Here is a 23,947-nt window from a genome sequence, read left to right on the forward strand (position 1 = left end):
GCGCGGCGGACGGCGGCGGGCGGACGGCGCGGCGGGCGGACGGCGCGCGGACAGCAGCCGCGGGCGCGCGGGCGTGGCGGTGGGCGGCGGCGCGGTGCGGCGGCGCGGTGGGCGGACGGCGGACGGCGGCGCGCGGACGGCGGCGGGCGGCGGCGAGCGGTGGGCGGCGGCGCGGTGGGCGGCGGTGCGCGGGCGGGGCAGCCTCGGCGGCGTCGTTCCCGGCGTCTCCGCGCGATTGATCTCCGCGCGGAGACGAAGTGTCAGTTATATACCCCCCCCTTTGGACCCGGTGCGTGTTACAAACCGGGTCCAAAGGCCCCCCTTTGGACCCGGTTTGTAATACAAACCGGGACCAAAGGCCATTTTTGCTGCGTTTTCGCTGCGCGCGCAAAAAAGGCCTTTAGTCCCGGTTTGTAATACAAACCGGGTCCAAAGGCCAATTTTTTAAAAAAATTTCATTCCCGCCTTATTTCAAATGAAAAAAAGCCACCGTCACCGCCGTGTAGTGGCCACCGTCGGCACCGCCACCGCCTGCCCACCACCGCCACCGCCGTGTACTGGCCACCGCCGGCACCGCCGTGTACCGCCCACCACCGCCACCGCCACCGCCTGGCCACCGCCGTCACCGCCATGTACGGGCCACCGCCGTGTACTGCCCACCACCGCCACCGCCACACGTGTCCCTTCCCCGTGCCACGTGTCGCCGCCGCTTCCACGTGCCTCGCCCCGCCGCCACCGCCATGTACGGGCCACCGCCGTGTACTGCCCACCACCGCCACCGCCGTGTACTGGCCACCGTCGGCACCGCCGTGTACTGCCCACCACCGCCACCGCCCGGCCACCACCGTCACCGCCATGTACGGGCCACCGCCGTGTACTGCCCACCACCGCCACCGCCACACGTGTCCCTTCCCGTGCCACGTGTCGCCGCCGCTTCCACGTGCCTCGCCCGCCGCCACCGCCGTGCGGCGTGCAGATCCCGCTTCCACGTGCCACGCCCCGCCGCTTCCCCGCGCCACCGTCGCCGCCGCTTCCACGTGCCACGCCCCGCCGCTTCCCCGCGCCACCTGTCGCCAAACTTGCCGCGTCGCTGTGCTATAAAGCGCCGCGTGCGCGCGGAACCACACGTCGCCGTCGCCTCCGTTCATTCGTCGCCGGGATGCCGCCGCGCCGTCGCGGCTCGTCCGGTTTCCGTGGCGTCCGAGCGCGGCCGAACGGTAGGTTCTACGCCGAGATGCGTGCCGGTGGCTTCCGGCTCACCCTCGGCACGTACAACACCCCGGAGCTGGCGGCGCGCGCTTACGACGCGGCCGCATGGCGATTTCGGCGGCCACGGTGCGACATGAACTTCCCAGACGTCGAATCGCTAGAGGAGGCGGAGTTCCTCGCGCCGACGCCGTGCCTCGTCGACGACGAGGACCGTCGCCGCCACCGCCGGTGCAGCGCCGGATCGCAATCGCCGAGCACGACGAGGAGTTGATGCGCCGGTGGAGGGCGCAGTTCCCCAACGACGTCGACAACACCGCCGCGTTCTTCGCTGACCTCCGGGCACAACGCAGGTCCAACGGGCGCCATCGTCGGGCCGTCGCCGTGTTCGAGCTCGATAACCCGAATACAACTTGGGCCGACAACGACCCTCGGTGGGACGACATTTGGACCGAGACAACCTCCGACGACGAGTAGATCGACTAGACTAGTTGTTTATCTATTTTATTGTATTTTCAATAAAGTCGTTGTGGCGGACGCCGATGATGAGAAAAGTTTCCCGCCAGATTACATGTGGAATTAAAGTACGTAACTCAACTGAAAATTAATTAAGATACATGGCCAGATAGTACTCGTGCCTAGCCCTATAGTACTCGTGCCTAGCTCAACCGAAAATTAATTAAGATACATGGCCAGATTCGACTGTTCGAGTCATTCGGTCATACTCGTGCCTAGCCCTATAGTACTCGCCACTCGTAGTCGTCGTAGTCGCCGTCATCATCGTCGCCGGCATCGGGGTCGCGGTAGTCAAACCTCGGCGGGAGAGCACGCGTGGGCTGGGACTGAGGGTAGCGCAGGCGGGGGCCACGGTGGGCCATGACGCCCTGGAGAGTTCGGTCGCGCCACCACAGCCGACGGCCGGCCTCGTTGAAGTTCGAAGGAGGCGGGCCGCCCTCCTCGTGCCGGGCGAGCGCCCTCTCACGCCGATTGATGAAGAAGCTCTCCCAAGTCGGGCTGTAGTCGGGATGCCACGGGGGATTCCTCCGCTGCTCTGGCGGGAGCTCGAAGTAGTAGTGGTTCGTGATGGCCATCTCGCGCGCCACACCTAGAGGGACAGGAGGGACCGGTACCCCTCCGACGCTCGGCAACCAGCCGGTAGGGACGCGGTAGCCCGGCGGGCAGGGGTAGTTCGACGCGCAAAGCGCCTCCGCCTCCCGGAGGGTTAGAGATACGATGGAAGCCATGTGACCTGGTGATGAGGTTTGCGGATATGAGTCTAGATGTGATATGTAAATGGAGGCCAAGCCAACATATATATAGTGAAAAAATGGCGGGAGGACGGAGGCGGGAAGCGAGTGGAAAGCGCGGGAAGAAAAATAGGCGGGAACGCAGGTGGCGCCAAAAACCGTCGGTGGGATAAGGACGTGTGGGTAACCTTTAGTCCCGGCTGGTGGGTACAACCGGGACTAAAGATCCTTTTTTGTGTCATCTAACAAAACTGTCGGTGGGATAAGGACGTGTGGGTAACCTTTAGTCCCGGCTGGTGGGTACAACCGGGACTAAAGATGTCGGCAGGATAAGAACGCATGGGTGGACGCACTCGCTCGATGAGATAAAGCATGTAGCGCACGACGCCTGTCGAAGGAACAAGACAAAGTAGAAGAGGTGCCGTGCCTATAAAAGGAGCATCGATACGCCTTGCCAAGCCCCTGAACGACTACATCTCATCTAACGAGTGTTGGGGAAAGGGTTGGGAAATCTCCCGTGGCGCATCTCCACTTTTAATATCTTACATACGGTTACATGATTACACAAAAATAAATGGGAAATTGATTGCCATGTTGAGATACTCATTTGTGCCATGAACATTCTTCAATTAACTTGATGATGGAGCATCTTCATCATTTAATTAATCTTCTTCGGCCGTAACCATGGAGCATCTTCATCATTTAACTTGATGCTTGGATCAATGTTCACTCCGAAGGGTGGAATTTCATCAAACTGATTATAATCTTCCGACATGTCTGTCTTGTCCTCCACTCCCACGATGTTTCTTTTCCGGAAAGAACTATGTGGCGCTTTGGCTCATCGTTTGATGTATTTGTTTCCTTATGTTTCCTTTTTCTTGGTTTGGTAGACATATCCTTCACATAGAAAACCTGGGCCACATCCTTGGCTAGGACGAATGGTTCGTCTCTATACCCAAGATTGTTGAGATCCACTGTTGTCATTCCATACAACTTGTCTACCTGCACCCCGCCTCCTGTTTTGTTGACCCATTTGCACCTAAACAAAGGGACCTTAAAAGAAGGTCCATACTCAAGTTCGACTGCCCCGGGTTCTGGGAGCGTAGAAAGTTCTTGTGGTCACCGATATACGGAGCCACCAAGGTGGAACTTTGTAGGACTGTGTAGTGTGCTTGAGTCAAAGAAATCCCGTCCCTACATATCATTGATTTCCTTCCTAGCGTGCCTTTTCCACTTAGTCTCCCTTCATGCCGCGATTCGGGAACACCAATCGGCTTAAGGTCGGGAATAAAGTCAACACGGAATTCAATGACCTCCTCCGTTCCATAGCCCTTGGAGATGCTTCCTTCCGGCCTAGCACGGTTATGAACATATTTCTTCAAGACTCCCATGAACCTCTCGAAGGGGAACATATTGTGTAGAAACACGAGACCGAGAATGGAAATCTCATCGACCGGGTGAACGAGGAGATGTGTCATAATATTGAAGAAGGATGGTGGGAACACCAGCTCAAAACTAACGAGACATTGGACCACATCATTCTGCAACCTCGGTAGAATTTCTGGATTTATTACCTTCGAGAAATTGCATTGAGGAATGCACATAGCTTCACAATGGGCGGTCGAACATTTTCCGGTAGAAGCCCCCTCAATGCAATCGGAAGCAACCGTGTCATTATCACGTGACGAGTCATGAGACTTCAAGTTCTGGAATGTTTTCTTCTCCATATTTATTATTCCCTTTATATTGGAGGAGAAGCCGGACGGGACCTTGATACTCGCTAAGACATTCAAAAAATATTTCCTTCTCTCGCTTTTGTAAGAGCGTAGCTGGATAAATGACGTCCTTTAACTCTCTCATGCAGCTTTTTGGGGTCTTTCCAACGTTGCTTGGTCCTCCCGTGCTTCGGTGTATCTTTTGTCTTCCCGTACACACCCGGAAAGCCTAGCGAGGTTCACGCAAAGATTCTTCGTCACGTGCATCACATCGATTGAAGAGCGGACCTCTAAGACTTCCCAATAGGGTAGATCCCAAAATATAGATTTCTTCTTCCACATGGGCGCGTGTCCGGCATCGTCATTCGGAACGGACCGTCCGCCGGGACCCTTTCCAAATATTACATCTAGATCCTTGACCATACCAAATATATCAACACCATCACGATGGGGAGGCTTCCTCCGGTGATCAGCCTCACCGTTGTAATGCTTGCCTTTCTTTCTTACGGGATGGGTAAGCCTAAGAAATCGACGATGCCCCGTGTACACGACCTTCCGACCTTTTTCCAAATAATCACCTTCGAGCTCATGTAAACGAGTGTGTGCATGCATTGTATCCCTTGTTTGACCGTCCCGAAATGTTACCAAGAGCAGGCCAGTCATTGATGGTTACGAAAAGCATCGCTCTTAGGTCAAATTCCTCCTCGCTTGTGCTCGTCCCACACACGTACACCTGCTAGGGACCACAGCTGTAGAAGTTCTTCGACTAATGGCTTCAGGTACACATCAATGTCGTTCCCGGGTTGCTTCGGGCCTTGTATGAGCACTGGCATCATAATGAACTTCCGCTTCATGCACAACCAAGGAGGAAGGTTATATATACAAAGAGTCACGGGCCAGGTGCTATGGCTGCAGCTCTGCTCTCCAAAAGGATTCATGCCATCCGTACCGAGACCAAACCGTAAGTTCCTTGCATCCTGTGCAAAGTTTGGGAACTCTCTATCGATTTTTCTCCATTGGGAGCCATCAGCCAGGTGCCTCAACATCACGTCTTTCTTACGGTCTTCTTTGTGCCATCGCAACAACCTAGCATGCTCTTTATTTCCGAACAAGCGTTTCAGCCGTGGTATTATAGGAGCATACCACATAACCTTGGCAGGAACCCTCTTCTCGGGGCGCTCGCCCTCAACATCACCAGGATCATCTCGTCCGATCTTATACCGCAATGCGAGTGCACACCGGACATGCATCCAAATTCTCGTACTCATCGCGGTAGAGGATGCGGTCATTAATGCATGCATGTATCTTTTGCACATCTAATCCTAGAGGGCGGACAATCTTCTTCGCTTCGTACGTATCGGCGGGCAATTCGTTACCCCTTGGAAGCTTCCTCTTAATTATTGTCGAGCAACTTTCCAAATCCTGAGTCGGTGACACCGTTCTCCGCCTTCCATTGCAACAATTCCGAGTGTGCTCGCCTAGCTTTTTATGGCCATCTTCGCAAGTTGGGTATAACAATTTGTTGTGATCTTCTATCATCTTGTCGAAGGCTAACCTTTCCTTTTCAGTTTCACATTCTCTCCTTGCATCAGCAATGGCCCGGCCAAGATCATCATCGCGAGGCTCATCCGGTGCCTCTTGATCTTCTACTTCATTGTCTTCATTGCCTTCGCGGTATCATCGTATTCAGGGAAATTGGGATAACCGTCATCATCCTCTTCCTCTTCGTCATTGTCTTCCATCATAACCCCTCTTTCTCCGTGCTTGGTCCAACAATAGTAACTGGGCATGAAACCGGATCGCAGAAGGTGGTCGTGAATGAGACTCGAGCGAGCGTAATTTACGGTATTCTTGCAGTCCACACATGGACAATACATGAAGCCACCATGTTTGTTTGCCTCCGCCACGGCCATAAAATTATCCAGGCCCGCGAGTGAACTCGTCAAACCGTCGGTCAATGTACATCCATTGCCGATTCATCCGCATGATATAATTAAGCTGATCAAAACCATTACGGAACATCACGATGTATATATACACATGCATTTTATCAATTGCGGATGAAAAGGATAAAGTTGTTAACCTCGATGAAGAAGAAAAAAGCAAGTTAAGTGTGGCTTGATTTGTGTAAACTCAAGTGGCAAATCCTCTTAAGCATTTCATCAAACACCTCTTGTGCATGTGAAGAAGAGAGGAGAGCAATACACCCTCTTGTGAAGATAGTGAAAAAATGGCTAAGTGTGGCTCACACTTGGGCAGGGGCAAGGTTATATAGCCAGAGGGGGGCCTTTGGACCCGGTTTGTCATACAAACCGGGACTAAAGGGTCCCCCGAGCTGACACGGCCTGCCGCGCCCTGCGGGTGGACCCTTTGGTCCCGGTTTGTATGACAAACCGGGTCCAAAGGCCGCTACGAGACAGGCGCCAGCGGGTGGGGTCGTCCTGGGCAGAAACGAACCGGGTCCAATGGGGGCATTGGACCCGTTTTGGTTCAGCAGTGGGTCATTTGCTTGGGTCCAAAGGCCTCTTCTCCACTAGTGCACTTGATCTGCCTCAATGATATGACGAATGTAGTGGAACTTGATGTCTATGTGCTTGGTTCGATCGTGATGAACAAGGTTCTTGGCCAGAGCTATGGCTAACAGATTGTCACACAGCAGCTCGAACTTTTCGGGCTCCTTTCCCAGCAGCTCTCCAAGAAGACGACTCAGCCACAGTCCCTGGCAGGTTGCTGCTGTGGCCGCCACATATTCAGCCTCGCATGAGCTGATCGCCACAACTTTCTGCTTCTGTGATGTCCAAGAGACAAGGTTCTCATTGAGGAAGAAAACCTGCCCAGAAGTGCTCTTCCTGTCTCCAACATCGCCCACGTGATCGCTATCACTGAAACCAGTTAGAACTGTCGTCCCTCTCCCTGCTCTGTATCGACATCCAAGGTCCTGTGTGCCCTTGATGTATCGGAGGATCTGTTTCACTGCAGTCCAGTGAGTTGTGCTTGGTTTCTCCATGTACCTGCTGACAACACCCACGGCATGTGTGATGTCTGGTCTGGTGTTGGTCAGATAACGCAAGCTCCCAACTATGCTGCGGTACATGGTAGCGTCCACAGCCTTTGCTCCATCCTCCTTGTGCAGTTTCAGTCTGCACTCCATAGGTGTGCTACAACTATTGCAGTTGCTCATCCCTGGCACCTCCAAAATCTTTGCTGCATAGCTGCGCTGGCACAGAGTGATCACTCCATCTGACTGTGCCACCTCGATCCCAAGATAGTAACTGAGAAGGCCGAGGTCACTCATTTTGAACAGCTTCTGCATCTGTCCCTTGAACTTGATGATGGCTGCGGCGTCCGTGCCTGTGATGATGAGATCATCAACGTATATCCCCACCAGGAGAAAGTTGGTTCCATCGCCTCGCCAGTACACCGCATGCTCCAGCACGCTGCGAGTGAATCCGAGCGTGCCCAGTGTGTCATCCAGCTTGGCGTACCAGGCTCTAGGTGCTTGACGAAGCCCATATAGTGCCTTCTGCAGCCTCAGTATTTGTCCCTCCTTGCCTGCAGTGATGTACCCCGGCGGTTGTACCACATAAACTTCCTCTTCAAGATCGCCGTTCAAGAAGGCCGACTTGACGTCCATGTGGTGTACTTCCCACTTGGAGTGAGCTGCAAGGGCCAGAAGCACACGCACTGTCTCCATCCGAGCTACCGGAGCAAACACCTCCTCGAAATCAACACCTTGCCGCTGTGCATACCCCTTAGCGATGAGGCGGGCTTTGTGTTTGATCACCTTGCCGTCAGCATCGCGCGTGACCTTGTACACCCACTTTAGGCCAATTGCCTTGTGTCCTGCAGGTAGAGGACAATGTACCCAGGTTTTGTTGTCGAGGATGGATGCCATTTCATCGTCCATGCCGGCCTTCCATGCTGCGTCGTCGAGCGCCTCCGTGACATCACGGGGTTCCTCAGCGCTGAGAAGGCACCGCTTGAAGGACTCGTGCTCAGCATATTCTTCGGTCTCGTCGAGCACGCTCGACAGGCGCCGATATCGAATGGGGCCGGAGTCGACGTCGCGACCGTCATCATGCGTGGGCGGCGTGGCCCAGCGCGTCATGGTCATCGCATCAGGGGTGTGCGGCTCTGACGACGAGGCCACCGGAGTTGATGCAGGGGCTGGCGAGGAGAACGTGGCAGCATCCGTGCCAGCGTCCAGTCCCTCCGTGCCATTCTCAGTGGTGTAGACCACAGTGAATGTTGTCGACGTAGTGCGTGCACTGGGCGCGTCCTGGGCATTCCACCTTTGTCCAGAGCGCGGCGAGAGCGCGCCCGACGCGTTCCAACTCCATGGCCTGCCTTCCTCGAAGACGATGTCACGAGTCACATGCACCTTCTTCGTGGCTGGATCGTAGGCGCGGTACGCCTTTGATCCCTCCTCGTATCCGATGAAAATCATCGAAATTGAGCGGTCCGACAGCTTGGTGATCCCTGGACCTAGCTTCTTCACATGCACCATGCACCCAAATGTGCGCAGGTGACACACGTTGGGCTTACGGCCGTGCCATGCTTCGTACGGCGTGACACCATCGAGGCTGCGCGTCGGCACCCTGTTGAGGATGTAGACAGCGGTTTTCACCGCCTCTGCCCAGAAGTACGTCGGCACATCCATGCTCTTCAACAAGCACCTTGCCATCTCGACAATAGTTTGATTGCGCCTCTCCACTACTCCATTCTGTTGTGGAGAGTAGGGTGCCGTGGTGTGGTGCTCGATTCCATTCTCCTCGCAATACTCGCGAAACTCGGTTGAGTTGAATTCGCCGCCCCGATCAGATCGGAACGCGTGAAGCTTGCAGTTCTTCTCCGCCTCAGCCATCGCCTGAATTTTCTTGAAGCGCTGGAACGCCTCGTCCTTGGTCTTGAGCAGCTCAAGCCACATGTAGCGGCTGTGGTCGTCGACCACCAGGAGAAAATACTGCTTGCCGCCGGGCGACGCCGGCGTGATGGGGCCGCACAGATCGGTGTGCACCAGTTCTAGGCCGTGGTCGGCCCTATACCCTGAGGCTTGAGGGAACGGCGCCCGATGCTGCTTGCCCAGTGAGCAGTCGTCGCAGTACTGATCCACGTGGTCGATGGCTGGCATGCCACGCGCCATCTGCTTGGACGCCATGGCGCGGAGCGCCCGGAAGTGGAGATGTCCCATGCGTGCATGCCAACGCCATGACACGTCCTCGCCCTGCGCGAGGAGGCACGCCGGTGCGTCGATGGTGAGGACGCCGGTGTAGAGTCTGCTCCCGGTGCGACGCACGCGCGCCAGCATGCGATCACCAGGGTCTCGGATCGTCATGACGCCGGACTAGATGCCGATGTCGCAGCCGCCCTCATCCAACTGTCCGAGCGAGATGATGTTGCTTTTGAGCGAGGGGATGAAGAAGACATCAGCGAGTGCACGCTGCTCTCCTCCCTGGCTGCGGAAGAAGACGGTCCCGCGTCCGTGGATGGCCACGAGCGAGCTATCGCCAAACTTGACCGTGCCGTGCACGGTGTCGTCCAGCGCGGCGAACACATGTCGTTCGCCCGTCATGTGGCTGCTCGCCCCTGTGTCGAAGAACCAAACACCGTCAGGAGATGGAACGGGGATCACCTTTTCCTCGTTGAGGAAGACCGCTTGCGGTGCAATGATCTCGTTGACGATGGCCATGAGGAGCCCGCCCTCGTGTGCATCCTCGTGCTGGATCAGGTTTGCGGTCTCCTGCTTCTTCCTTTCCCGATCTCGTTGTGCCTTTCGGCACTCTTTGGCCCAATGGCCTGGCTTACCGCAGTAGTTGCAGTTGCCCTTGCGGCGCTCGCTAGAGCCGCTGCCCTCTTGCGGCGCCTTGCTGCCATCGCCGCCGCCGGGCGATTTGGGCTTGCCCTGGGGCCGCCCTTTCTTTTCCCCGCTGAAGGAGCCGCCCGAGCGTTGCTGTTGCCGGGCTGCCCACTCCTCCTCCGTGAGGAGCAGACGACCTCCCGCCTCTTGCTCCGGCGCTCCACGTCCCTCGGACGCGGACAGGCGTCCGCTCAGCTCCTCAATGGACAGTTGCTTGAGGTCAGGATGGCGCCCAACGCCTGTCGCTCCTGCCGCTCGGTCCCGTTGTCGGCGTCGACGGCCTCCCAGAGGCCGGCGCCTTGGAGCTTCACACGCGTGAGTATGGCCCACTCTGTGTAGTTGGTCTTCGTGAGGATCGGCCAGGGCGTGCCGCCGCCGCCGGTTTCCCTCACCACCTCCCGAACCACGATCTCGCCGCCGCCGCTCCGATCCCTTCGACGTCCGCGGCTCGGCGAGCGCACGCGACATGGGGATGTCGATGTTCCAGACTTCTTGGAGCCAGCCGCCGCCGGCGACGATGCAGGTGGAGGAGTTCCAACCATGATCGGTACACGGGCTCTGATACCAAATGTGGTTGCAGATCGCAACTCCCCTCAATCTCACACTAACAAATTCGATGAAATTGTATGCAGAAAAGAGAGACAGAGACGAGGTATTTTGTGCAGTGTTCAACTGAACTGCTTTTCGGTTGTTCTTCCTTTTATTACATGCGATGATCGCGGCATTGCCTCTTACTGGATCGTGCCATCCCACGATCGAAGCGTGCGCTCGATCGATCCTGCAGCTACGGCAGCGGAACGCACAGACCACGTCCACCACCAACAGAGCGACTAACTCGCTAACCGAAAACGACTTAAGTCCCTAACCTGACGTTGCAGTAACTGACACCAGGTTCAGAGTTTATTCTTTTGACAGAACGACTACCTAAAACCCTCTGAGCTTAAAGTTGGCTAACACCGGCCAGGAGCTGACCATGGTGCTCACGTGCAGCGCTGCCGCTTGGTGCTTCTCCGGCCTCGCCGTGCTGAAGCAGGGACGGGCCGCGCGCTGGTTATAGAGGCAGTTGTCGTTTTTTTCATCTTAGCCCATTTTTTCCTACAAGATCTACACGGGGTAAGAAAGTGATTTGGTCAACGCCAGTTTTTGCAAATGGATGTTAACAGAGACACGGCCGTTTGATTGCCAGGTCAGCTCTGACAGTAGGGCCGTGATGCTAATCCGTTGTTTACCCAAGATTTGGTTGATTTGTTGCTCACTGCCTCAGAAGTTGTAGTTTACTACTGCTCAATTGTGGTAGATTTAGGTAATTTACTCAAAGTAGGGAGTATATGCAAAATCAAGTGTAAAGTAGAACACAGATAGACTACATGAAATAAATAAAGCAAATGGATAAATTAAGATAAGCAAGCGAAGCAAATTTACCTGCTGACATGAAAGAGCGGCTGATATTTGTCTCCAAATTGTAGGGGTTGCCTGTGTACAAGACATACCATTTCTTTACCATATCTCCTTCACATGCATATGCCTTCACACACTCAATGTGGCTGAACTTGTCCCATTCAGGGCCAGATTGTCCCGCGCCTATGGAATAGAGCAACGCTAGGCTGCAGTTTAGCTCCAAACACCTTGGACTTATACCTCCCATATATTCCGGGAGTGTCTCCATGTCTTCATCGTCAAGCGAGAGCCTCTGAAGTGCGGGAACACCCTCTAGCACCTTCAGCTTTGGGCAGTCTTTGATGATTAGTATTTGCAATCTGGCAAGATTAGTGATCCTCTCCAGATCAGGAAGTGTATTTACCTTCAGCCTCACCAGGGATACAAAGCTCGCTACATATGTGAGACCCTCGACAAACTCTATTGCTAATTCATTTAAAGCCTTTGCCTGGGAGGATAGGCCAGGAGGAAGACTAGTCAATTTGCATGACTCTATCACAAGTTCCCGCAGGACAGGAAAAGCTTGCACTGCCTCCACCCAATCCCACTCCTGCCATTCCACCATCCCTATTAAATTCATCCTATCCATTCTAGGAAAAGCAACTGGCACATGGGAAGGGGGCAGACTTTGGTGATGGTTGGACTGTAGGAATTCAAGTCCAACACGCTTAATGGCTGGAGCGCGGTTGATCTGAATGATTTCCAAATACTGGAGCTGACACAAACCATTGGGAAGTAGTGTGCAGCAAGCCAAGTCATCAATCATCAGAGCCCTCAAGGTCTTGAGGAGCACAACTGATGATGACATCATCCAGCATGGGAGTCGCTGGCCAAAATAGCCTTTGATGAAAAGATAATCTAAGTTGGGTGGAGGACAGAGCTCATCAAACACCTTCTCAGTTTTTTCTTGCTCTTCCTCAGAGACACTATCTTCCTCTTTTATCTTCCCATCATCTCCCAGTCTACTATGCCACCTTAAGCATATGGTGGTAAGATGCACCTTCTCGCCAAGCTTTGCCTTTGCTGCAGATGATGGCACAGTTATATTCCCGAGCCCTTGTAGTTCAATTTGAGTGAGCTGATAAAGAGGGCCTAACTCTTCCAGACTGCACCAATCACCATCCTCTATTGCTGGAAATCCATATACTATCCTCAAATTTGTTAGACCGCAAAATCCCCTAGGTATGCTACATATACTTGTGGCACGGATGTTAAGATACCTTAGCTGATTTAACTCTACAATGCTATGAGGAAGTTTCACCAATTGTTTGCTTCCCCGGAGGTTAATGTTCTGCAAGAATTTCAACTTTCCAAGGTTATCCGTTAGAGAAGATATATTAGAGTTCTTCAGAAACAAGTACCTCAAGTGCTTGAACTCATGCAAAAGTTCAGCCAATTCACCAACCCCACTTGAATCTGCATATAGTGTTCTTAAACTTGGAAAATGGGCCAGCAAATCTCCAGACTTCATATTTATATTACCAACTAATATTAGTGTTCTCAACATTGTTTGTGTTTGTAATGAACTCCAGTCTAACCCATCTGACTCCGATGATTTGTTCTCTAGGGATAACCGGAGAAACTTGTGTGCACTAAGTTTACTTCCAATATTAGTTTCTCCACTATGAGCCACCAGTGCCTCATCTCTTGACACAAATTGAGCAAATGAGCGAACAACATCATGCATGCTGCAAACAGTTTGATCAAGATACTTTGCATTTGGCTCTATAAGGTTCCTCACTATCAGCTCCTTGTAGTACTTGGATCCTAATTCTTCCAAGTTGTCTGAGGTTCCCTGAACAAATCCTTCACCAATCCACATGCTGATAATGTCTTGTTTATAAAGTAATGCAGTTTTTGGAAGAAGTGACCAGTATAGAAGGCATTGTTTGATGCAAGAAGGCAAATCTTCATAGCTTAAATATACTGCATGGTTTAGCTCTTCAGGCATTTCATTGTCCGACCATACAGAGTCATCCAGAACCATTTTCCACTCATGGTGTTTTTTTTCTTTCTGACACAGGAGTCCTCCCAATACTTTGATAGCAAGAGGTAAACCATCACATTTTGCTACAATTTGCAACCCAATATCCTTGAGTGTATCTATTTCATGTCCATCTGTTTCACAAGAGACTATCTGCGGAAGGTTAACCCAAACAGGAATCAATAAGGAGTCGTTTGCCATAAGAAAAAAAATAGTGTTATGTTAGCATGGTGTCAATTCAGTTTCAGCTACAATAAGCTCCTATAGAAAAAACTAAAAACAAACTAGATAATAATGCACTACCTAATCTTATTTGTCATTTGAATGAATTGGTATCGTAAATAAGGCTGGAATTTGAGCCACTCGTTCGAGCTCATTAAAATAGCGAGTTAGCTCAGCATGTGGTCATTTATTTATGGTATTCTTTGAGAGAAAATTCATATTATGGTATTGATTTCTAGTTTACTCTGTATCGAAATATAGTACATACTAGTTACATATTTGTATTTTTTAAATAGAAATTGTATATTTTTGAAAATTTAAAAAATGTTCAATAAAAACATGTTTATCAGTTGTTTTGGAAATATGTAATAGTTACACAAGTTAAAAAGATTATTTTTTTGAGATACATTGACATAATTAACCCATGGTGGAATATATATTTCAAATATATATAATTTTTTGCAATACATTTTTTGGAAGTTGCATTTGCAGAGCGCCATACATGAGAATTTCCTATACAGAAATGTGCCATGATCTGTGAGGGAAAACACTAGTGCTGGTGCATGTTGTGCCAGTGGAAACGGTGAGGTCACGGTGAAATCACACCATCTGACTATAACCCCTCATTCGAAATTTTCAATCGGTCTGTGAACAATTGCGAAGTAAACACCAAATGCATGTTTGATGGACAAGTACTAGTCATATTAGTCTCCCAGGATCTGTGAGGGCAAAACACTAGTAGTACTGGTCTTCCTCGAAGCAAGTTTTTGTTTTTGTTTTGAAAAAGCAGGGCAAGAAATTCGAGCGTGCTTTGCTTCTTGCTCTGGGCGCTGGTTTCCTCGGAGTTGAGTATCCCAGGGCTGCCGATTGTTTCGGTACTCGAAGGACTGGAGTTGGGCGCATCACAACGGAAGCTGGAAGGGACGCCGAGCCGGTACATAGCGCATAGGAAGAAGAAGAACCCCACCCAGCTAAGATCATGGACTGCTGCAGAAGGTAATAATGCATGTCGATCTGGAGTCATTCTCCTATGCTCGAAAAGTTTTTTGGCGGTCCATTCTCGACGCATCAGACAGTTCCATATATGAATGGGAGCTATATATACTAGTAGTCTCATGATTTGGGTGGGATGTGCAAACTTATCCCATAACTTGCAAAATAGGGTACCGCAGTCCCACAAGGCCACAACTTGTTTTGATGTGCAAAAACTGGTCCAAGCGATTTAGAAGGTGACACCTGGTGATGTCTTTTATGCAAAAATGCCCCTCCATATTTTTGTAACGAATTGTATCTACAGTTCTAGATTACAATGCCGAGCGTGCACGCCCATTTCTGTTGATAATTTTACAGTAGCTATACATAAAAAGGCAAGCAGAGCCCACGCATTTCAACCAACGCTCGTCGTGGTAGTGGTTGTTTGTCGTGTTCATGCCAGGCAGCTAATCTGAGTTTGAATACGATAAGAAATCTAGTTTGTGTAGTGCTAGGTGTTGACGTGTACAAATAGATTGCCTAGCCCTTTCCATCAGTTCGGACTTTTGGTTCAAATGGTTAGTGTATGAAGCTTAACATGCTATCAGAGCTTCAGGTCTCGAGTTTAAATCATGGCTTTCCCAATTTATTCTAAAAATCATCTCCTCTCCCCGTAGCCTCCTGCCGTGTGGTTCCGGCCTTCCGCTGCCTCTTTGCCTCTCTACACGTGTTGATTTGTCTTCTCGTCTCCTCGTCACACGTGAGAGGGAGTGTTGACATGTACAAGTAGATTGCTTAGCTCTTTCCATCAGTTCGGACTTTTGGTTCAAGTGGCTAGTGCATGAAGCTTAACACTAGGTACTACTGGAAACATTTAAGTTAAAGGGATTTGCTAGTTTTCAGCTGAGAACTAAGTTTGTGCTCAATCAACTTCTACGCTATTTGATTTGCATCATGATTCGTGTTATTCATGTGTTACAACATGAGTAGTACCTAAGATTTGATGACATCATCTGTTGCTGTGAAAGTTAGAACATAAATGGGCTTTGCCTCGTACTCCCTCCGTCCTCAAATAAGTGGACATTAAGCTCTAAACTTTGTTAATAAAAGAGTGTACTCCTATATTTCTAATTTAACTGCTTCTCTTTCATCGCACGAAAATCAAACCAAATATATTAAGCATATGTTCTTCTTGTTTTCGGCATGCACTTAGCTTATTGCAGGTAAAATAATTAAAGAGGAGAGATGCATGTTCCTAATGTATTTTTCACTCTACTTCCAAATTTATCTTAGAAAACCCGTATATACAATTATTTGTGAATGGAGGGAGTAGTGGCTAGCTTCACGCCGCCAACATGGATGAGGTTCACAGTTCGAGTCACCACATCGATCCATTAAATTTTATTATCTCCTTTTACAAGTGGGCTCCGTATTATATGGTAGAACTGGTAGATACATTTCATTGCAAAAATACGGAGGGGTATTTTTTTGCATAAAAGACATCATCACATGTCGACCAGATTTTACACATCAAAACAAGTTGTGGGACTATCCCATTTTGCAAGTTGTGAGACTAGTTTGCACATCTCACGCAAGTTGTGAGACTAATAGTGTACTCTATGAATTGTTACCTCGTGGTTCCTTAATTTTCACCTAGAACCGGCACCACTTACACACTCGTGATCACTTCTCCCTCTTGTCTCCTCCTCCATAACCCCATCTCCTTCAAAATCCAAACTCATCAACCTCCCGGAGGCTCATGGGCGAGAGACTGTGGCCACCAATACTCAAGGTTGCAGCAACGCTTGGGACACCAGCCAGGGCGGATCTTGGGGCTCTCCAGCAATGCTTGGGTCTCCAGTCTGAGTTGGCACCACACATGAGTCATTAGCTGAGGTGGACATGGGTCCCAGATGTCAGGCTCACATATTATTTCCTGACCTCCTATTACCCTCTTTACCACGCCGGAGTACCACTGCCATGTCCCCACCAGCGGGCGCTGCCCACCCACCGAGCTGCGGCCCTCCTTATCGGAACCGCCCCTAGGTCCACCCTAGCAGTGTCAAAACTGAAGAGCCCCAAGGTGATGTTGCGAGAAGGAGCTGAGGTGGACGTGGGACCCATATGTCAGCCCCACATCTTTTCCACTCTTTTCCTTTTTATCCTCTCATTATATCTCTCTACTCCCCATCCCCAAAAGATTGTTGGAGAGTAGCCTACTCACCACCGACCGCGTCACTGGGCACCGGACGCCGGCGCCACGTCACTGGGAAGCGTACATCGCCGCTGCATTTGCACATGGTGGTGTTGTGGGATGCTCTGTAGTCTCCCCGCCGCAGGCCATGTCGCTAGGTAGTGAATGCCGCGGCCGCGCTTGCGTCGGGTGGTGTTGCAAGCTTCTTTTGTCTATGCCGCCATGGAGGAGTCCTCTGAGGCCGCGGGTGTGCGCGGGAAGCTGCAATCGCTGAACCAGGTGAGGACATGGAGATAGTGCGCATGGGGCACTCTGCCTCGACCACGCACGCGCCGACGTCCTTCTGCTCCGGCCACGCGCACACGTGCCGACGGAGCTCTACCATGCGGGATGCGGCAGACATTCGGGATGTGTTTGCCAGCGGTGCTGCCGTCACTTAGTTCTGGCATGTCCCCAAAGTCGACCTGGAGGTGCGCGCGGCAGGTGAGGCCGTGGAGATGCTCTGGCGGCGTTGATGGGACCTAGACTGGGGCCTTGGTCCTTCTTCAATCCCGCACATGGTGATGCAAGGGATGTTAGCCAGTAGAGGTGATGCTCGCCAGTGGAGAGGAGCTCGCCGGCGGTGAGGAATCATAGAGAGAACATCAGGAGGAAGACAAGGGAAAAAAGAGGCTGCTAGGTGGGCCCCAAGTCCACGTGAGCTCCCCATCCATGTGTGTTCTGCCAACTCATCCATTACATATGGTTCCCACTGGTCAGATTTTACTCTATGCCTCAGAATTGGCAGTTTTTTGCAAAAATTAGCAAAACCCTAGCTCGAATTATGGTAATTTTTTTGTAATTTACTCCACAATTGAGTGTCCCAAGGATTGAGAGGGTATGTGTCAGCATGATAGAAGAACGATACCGAAAATTTAATTTTGCTCGTGCGTGCATATGCTCCCTTCACCCAAAAAACATATTTTAATTATTAAAAATAATTTACAAAACTTCTGTATGTACATCTGGATAATCTATGTGCATTTGTACAGTTCTGCGAAAATGATATTTTTAATAATTGAAGATAAAAGACAATATGTCTCACAAAGACTTATTTTGCCATAATTGTTTTTCCTTTTTACACAACTCGAACGACAATTCAAATTTTTCATTAATTGTGCGGATGTAGCACGTGAAGATGTACATGTGAATTTTTCGTTTGCAATTCTATAATATTTTAAAATGTATCAAACATGCATTTTAAAATGAAAGGAGCATATGCACCCAAGAGCCAAAACATCACTCACCTTGCTAATTTCTTGTATTTATACCATATCACTAGTTAATTTTTAAATCTGAATTTCCAATTTAGATGGCGATTAGATATATTTAAAACATCTAAAAGAAAACAATAAACCTTTGGAAAGTCTATCCCAAATTTATGAATTACTTACTACCAACATAAAATCTAGATTTTTTTTCATTTCGAAAAAAATCTAGCTTGTAAAACGATAGAATTTAATTGCTTGTAGGAGCCAAGTTTTCCACTTGATCAAAACCTAATTTGATGTCTATGTTCATAATATCATGCCTTATTTACTTACTGTGTATAGAGGTTGTGTGCACGTGTTGTGGCATGCCTATAGTGTCCCTGTGTGGTATGGATCCGTCTTGTATTTACAAAGAAAAGACATAAAAAATGCACTAATAATATGTATTTACTCCTAATTAAGCTAATTAAGAACTAGCCGTTTCCAAAGATACTTTTGAGTTTTGTGAAGTACCTGTTTCTTGAGCAATGACCAGCCATCCTCCTCCTCTAGTTTGTCAATGTGGTGGTAGGGAAACAAAGCTTTCATCCCTCGGGCAACTCTTTCATCTCTAGTAGTGACGAGGATTCGGCTACCTCGAGCAACAACATTAGCCAAGTGACTTCCAAGCATGTCGTCCCACGCTCTAGGGATCCACACATCATCCATCACTATAAATAGCTTCTTCCCTGTCACGGCAGTAGTAAGGATTGGCTGAAGCACAGCCAACACCGCTCCACCACCGCATTCTCCTCCGGTGAGCATGATCATTGTCTTGATTAGCTCAACCTTGTCAAAGTTCTTGTTGATGCTCAACAATATTGTCTTGTCGAACTCAGCATTAATGATTTCATCATTGAATACTTTCTTGCACTACGGGAGAGCTCCAGTGTCCCGACGGCTGCCAGCCGTCGGCACAGCACAGATGGCCGTCGGCACAGGCTGTGCCGACGGTGACCGTCGGCATAGCATCGTCGGCATAGTTCTGGTCGGGGACTGCCCGATCACCGTCGGCACAGACTGGCCGTCGGCGTAGATTGTTGTGCCGACGGTATAACCGTCGGCATAGTATTTCAAAATTTTCAAATTATTTGATGAAAAAATATTCAAATTATGTTTTTTGAACAAAAAAATTTTTTTTATTTTTTTTTCAATTTTCTTCTTATTATTTTTAACTTGTTAATCTTTCACAATCACACTTAGTACACCTAATCTTAGGTCAAATTACACTTGTAGTCAAACTTCCCACTTGGTCACCCATCTTCACACTACTCCCATCCTAGCACGCTTAACTTCTTGGTTCTCTTCGGATGAGCTTCCATGAAAGAAATGACACCTTGTTGTTAATACTACCATATCAATCATATTAACCCTTTGGCCGTGATGCCACACCTCTATATTTTTGAATTCTAATCAATTACTTAAGTAAACAACAATGAATATATATATATATATATAATGTAAAATTTGAAAAAACAATTAAATAATTTTATTTTTTTGTCTTTTATTTAATATGAAATAATTAATATCGGTAAATGTGAATTTGGCAAATAATATGTCTAAATTGATCAGAAAAATGAGAGGAATACAAATATGACATCCATATCATATTTTGAATCTACAAAGTTAATTTACCCAAAAATCATGAGCATTAGATCAAGTACCTCTAGTTTAAATCTAGTTGACTTCATTGAAAATGAGGTGGGAAACGGCCTCGGCATGGCATAGTTTGCCGAAATGAGGTCATATTTGGCACGTGTGTGGACCCTAGGATGGGAAGTAAGACCCCAGGTGCGGATTTCTAATCCGACCCACGGGCGACCATCTTTTCATTTTTAGCGTGCCCAAACGGTTTTTATTTGGGAAGCAGCTACATGGGGCGCATTTTAGTATGACGAGAAACCTCCGTGCGATGATAGTAGACCACCTATGCACCACCTATCAAATGTCATGTGCATGCGTTAGCTTTTTGGGAAACCATGCGGCTTCTGGCGGTGTCCCGCCGAATCCGCTGAAAACTGACCGGATTTGAACTAGGGCTCAACTATCCGTCGCTCCAGAAATTCCGGAAAAAATGTTTTTAGTTCTACAACGCATCATTATATGTGCTAATTTTTTTCCGTTTAGTTTGTTCGCGAATGGGTGCACCCGCACGCCCGGTACGGCGATACCGCATGTCCGGGGGGGCTGTTTTGGCCACATGGCAGTTTGAACGAAGTCAAAAAATCCCACTGAGCCACGTGGCGTCATTTTATATGTTATAGTAACTATTCCGTTTGTCAAAACTAGGATATGGCAATTATTTTGAATAACCCTTCACGAAAAGGGCTATCACCTCCGGAGTTCTATGGATTTTAGGGGAAATGAGGTGGGAAACGGCCTCGGCATGGCATAGTTTGCCGAAACGAGGTCATATTTGGCACGTGAGTGGGCCCTAGGATGGGAAGCAAGATCACAGGTGCGGATTTCTAATCCGACCCACGGGCGACCATCTTTTCATTTTTAGCGTGCCCAAACGGTTTTTATTTGTGAAGCAGCTACATGGGGCGCATTTTAGTATGACGAGAAACCTCCGTGCGATGATAGTAGACCACCTATGCACCACCTATCAAATGTCATGTGCATGCGTTAGCTTTTTGGGAAACCATGCGGCTTTCGGCGGTGTCCCGCCGAATCCGCTGGAAACCGACCGGATTTGAACTAGGGCTCAACTATCCGTCGCTCCGTAAATTCCGGAAAAAATGTTTTTAGTTCTACAACACATCATTATATGTGCTAATTTTTGTCCGTTTAGTTTGTTCGCGAATGGGTGCACCCGCACGCCCGATACGGCGATACCGCATGTCCCGGGGGGCCTGTTTTGGCCAGATGGTAGTATGAACGAAGTCAAAAAAATTCCACGGAGCCGCGTGGCGTCATTTTTTATGTCATAGTAACTATTCCGTTTGTCAAAACTAGGATATGGCAATTATTTTGAAAAACCCTTCACGAAAAGAGCTATCACCTCCGGAGTTCTATGGATTTTAGGGGAAATGAGGTGGGAAACGGTCTCGGCATGGCATAGTTTGCCAAAACGAGGTCATATTTGGCACGTGTGTGGGCCCTAGGATGGTAAGCAATACCCCGGACACGGATTTCTAATCCGACCCACGAGCGACCATTTTTTCATTTTTGGCGTGTGTGAAAGCCATGAAACCTCGAACATTATAGCTCATTTCTAAGAAAATTATTTAGGTATTTGAAATATTCCATTTTTGATATTTTTCTATGATAGATCTTGTTTTTATGCAAAATTTGATATATTATACTTATTTTTCTCAGTTAGAATGATTTAGTTATGCTTTTTTAAAGACTGCCGTGGAGAAATAGGAAAAAGCTATGCCGACGGTATAACCGTCGGCACAGGTCTGTAGTGGAAAAAAATAAAAAAATGTTGTGCCGACGGCCGGACTGGTCCCGTGCCGACGGCCGACCGGTCCTGTGCCGACGGCCGGAACCGTGCCGACGGTGACCGTCGGCACCTCCAGCCTCGTACCGACGGCCAATTTAACGCCGACGGCCATCCTTGTCGCCGCGCTCCGGAGGCTCCTGTGCCGACGGCCCCGACATTTGGCCGTCGGCACATCGCCTAGCCGTCGGCGTACGGCAATTCTCCCGTAGTGTTGGCAAGAGTAGTCTTTCCGATTCCGCCGACCCCAACAATGGCTACCACCATGATGTTGGGGTTGCCCACTTTTTCAGTCAGCATGATATCAATGATTGCTCTTGAATCTTCTTTGATCTTCTCTCCAACTACACCTGACAGATCATACTCCCCCGACGTCTCACGGCTGCGAATAGCAGAATGAGAGGCATGCACCCTGCTGTTACGATCCTCATAGGAACCAAGATTGATAAAGTTGAAAGCATCGCCTCGTTCCTTGATGGTGCCAAGCTTCTTATTGAGCTCCTTGATGCGGGTGCCGATGTTGTGGGCATGGGCTGGATTCCGCATGCAAAAGAGCAAGGGGTTGAAACACCCAACATCCACGGTGGTTTGACCTTGCTCCATGGCCTTGAGTTGGCATAGGTCAAGGATGTCAGCAGCTTCGTACATGGCACGCTTGAGCTCTGCCACCCACTCTTGCATGGTATTGTCAGTGATGTTTCTCCTATCAGCATCAGAGAGGAAGTTCTTGAGGTCCCGAAGCTTGGAGTCCATCTTGTCGATCTCATCTCCAACTCCAAGCAGCATGTGCACCTCTTCGCTCACCATCTCTGTCAGCATGTTTTGGACGTAGGATGCAAAGGCATCCAGGACCATCCCCATTTTCGCTGCGTTTTTCTGTAGCAAGGAAGATAAACCAACATATCATTATCATTCCTTGCCACTCGGTTCAGCTAAGGATTAAATACCAGAAACAGAAAGAATGAAACATGGCATCACATTGGAATGCAAACATGGGATCATGCGTTATCAAGCATGAGAAACAATACTACAAGAAGAGGGCGAGCTACCTTCTAGAGCAATAGATGAAAGAAAACCCAAAAGAGAAGAGCTCATGTGTCCTTCTCCTTCAGGTATTCATTGCCCTTGCCGCTCGACCATCCTGCCGATGTCGCTGCTGCAGCTCTGCTGCCATTGCCACTACCGTGTAGTCACATTACACCTGTGTTGCCATGGAGTATCAGGCACGAAGTACAGTATGACGCGGAAGGACACGGTGATTGGAGGAGATCTGAGCAGTAGCCGGAGAGGCGCGTAAGGAGCAAGTGGAGGCAGCACGGAATGAGGAGTGGCCGAGTGGGGGAGAGTGAGAACTGAGGAGTGGGAGAGTCAGTAGCTTCTCGAGGTTTTAAAGCTGGGAGAAGCGAGAGTTTGAGTTTGACGGTGCTTTCGGTGAGGGAGCGAACTAATTCATCCACATGCTTTAGTACTACTATTGCTTAATCTCTATGTCTACGTCGCGAACCGAGCCATCCATGTGCTTGTCCCGCAAATGACCGCTAGATCTACTATTTACTGGTTAGTAGCGTCAGAACGGTCACAAAAAGGCAGATGTGCACGCGGCACGTGCGTGCGCGTGACCGGCACCGGAAGATGAGCTGCACTAGCTTTAATCAAGTACATATGGTCGGAGCAAGCACCATATGCATGCATGAATTGTGCATCAGACTGAAGCTAGCTGGTTGTCGCAACAACCAAGAAACTACTCTTAGTTCTACCTTAGATATATGACTTACCTGAGTCAAGTCTAGACTTGTACTAACTCTGTTTCAGTTTATTAGTCATACACATATCGTTGATTTAACCAACTTAGTATGAGTATATATTACCAAAAAAATAGAAATTTTAGATGCCATATTTTAATGGCATAACTTTTTATATTATATAATTTTTTAATGGCAACCTAAAAATACGTAGAGCACTAATAAACTGGGACTGAGTGAGTATGACTTTATTCCATCAGCAGCCGAAAATTTCAACATTTAGATTCGTCCAGAAATTCCTTATTTTCAATTTCAAATACGAGAGTTGTTGACAGCTACAAATTTATTGAAATAAAAGTGATGCAATAACAACTAAATTAACTAGAGATGCTAACTTAATCCAATTCAGCAGGTAAAATCGTAAGCAAATGAAGTTTAGACCAGGACACTAGCTTCTAGATGCTAAACACTTAAACTGCAAGCAAGGGTTTTAAAGAATGACAAGTGGCAAGCAATTGCATACATAAAGTAATTTTTCTTGAAAAAAGTACTGAAAAAATACCAACAAATACGTGTAAAGACTAATTCTGTAGGGATGCTAAAACAGTAATTCTGCAAACAAAGATACTGAAAA

The 23,947-nt window shown here is 49.2% G+C and overlaps 1 protein-coding gene across 1 annotated transcript in view; it reads right to left on the bottom strand.

Moving 5' to 3' along the window:
- The window catches only part of LOC124691615 (putative disease resistance protein RGA1), a 34,515-nt gene extending 12,083 nt beyond the window's left edge, over positions 1-22,432 (bottom strand). Inside the window, exons 1-5 of the mRNA XM_047224906.1 lie at positions 21,791-22,432; positions 18,598-18,996; positions 13,046-13,599; positions 11,456-12,871; positions 4,223-4,233 (exon numbers count right to left, since the gene is read on the bottom strand). Coding sequence (XP_047080862.1) covers positions 4,223-4,233; positions 11,456-12,871; positions 13,046-13,599; positions 18,598-18,996; positions 21,791-22,432 — 3,022 coding nt within the window. The remainder of the gene's footprint in view (positions 1-4,222; positions 4,234-11,455; positions 12,872-13,045; positions 13,600-18,597; positions 18,997-21,790) is intronic.
- Positions 22,433-23,947: the final 1,515 nt, after the last annotated feature.

This window comes from Lolium rigidum, chromosome 2 (genome assembly GCF_022539505.1).
Source record: "Lolium rigidum isolate FL_2022 chromosome 2, APGP_CSIRO_Lrig_0.1, whole genome shotgun sequence".
In the NCBI taxonomy this organism is placed as follows: Eukaryota; Viridiplantae; Streptophyta; class Magnoliopsida; order Poales; family Poaceae; genus Lolium; species Lolium rigidum.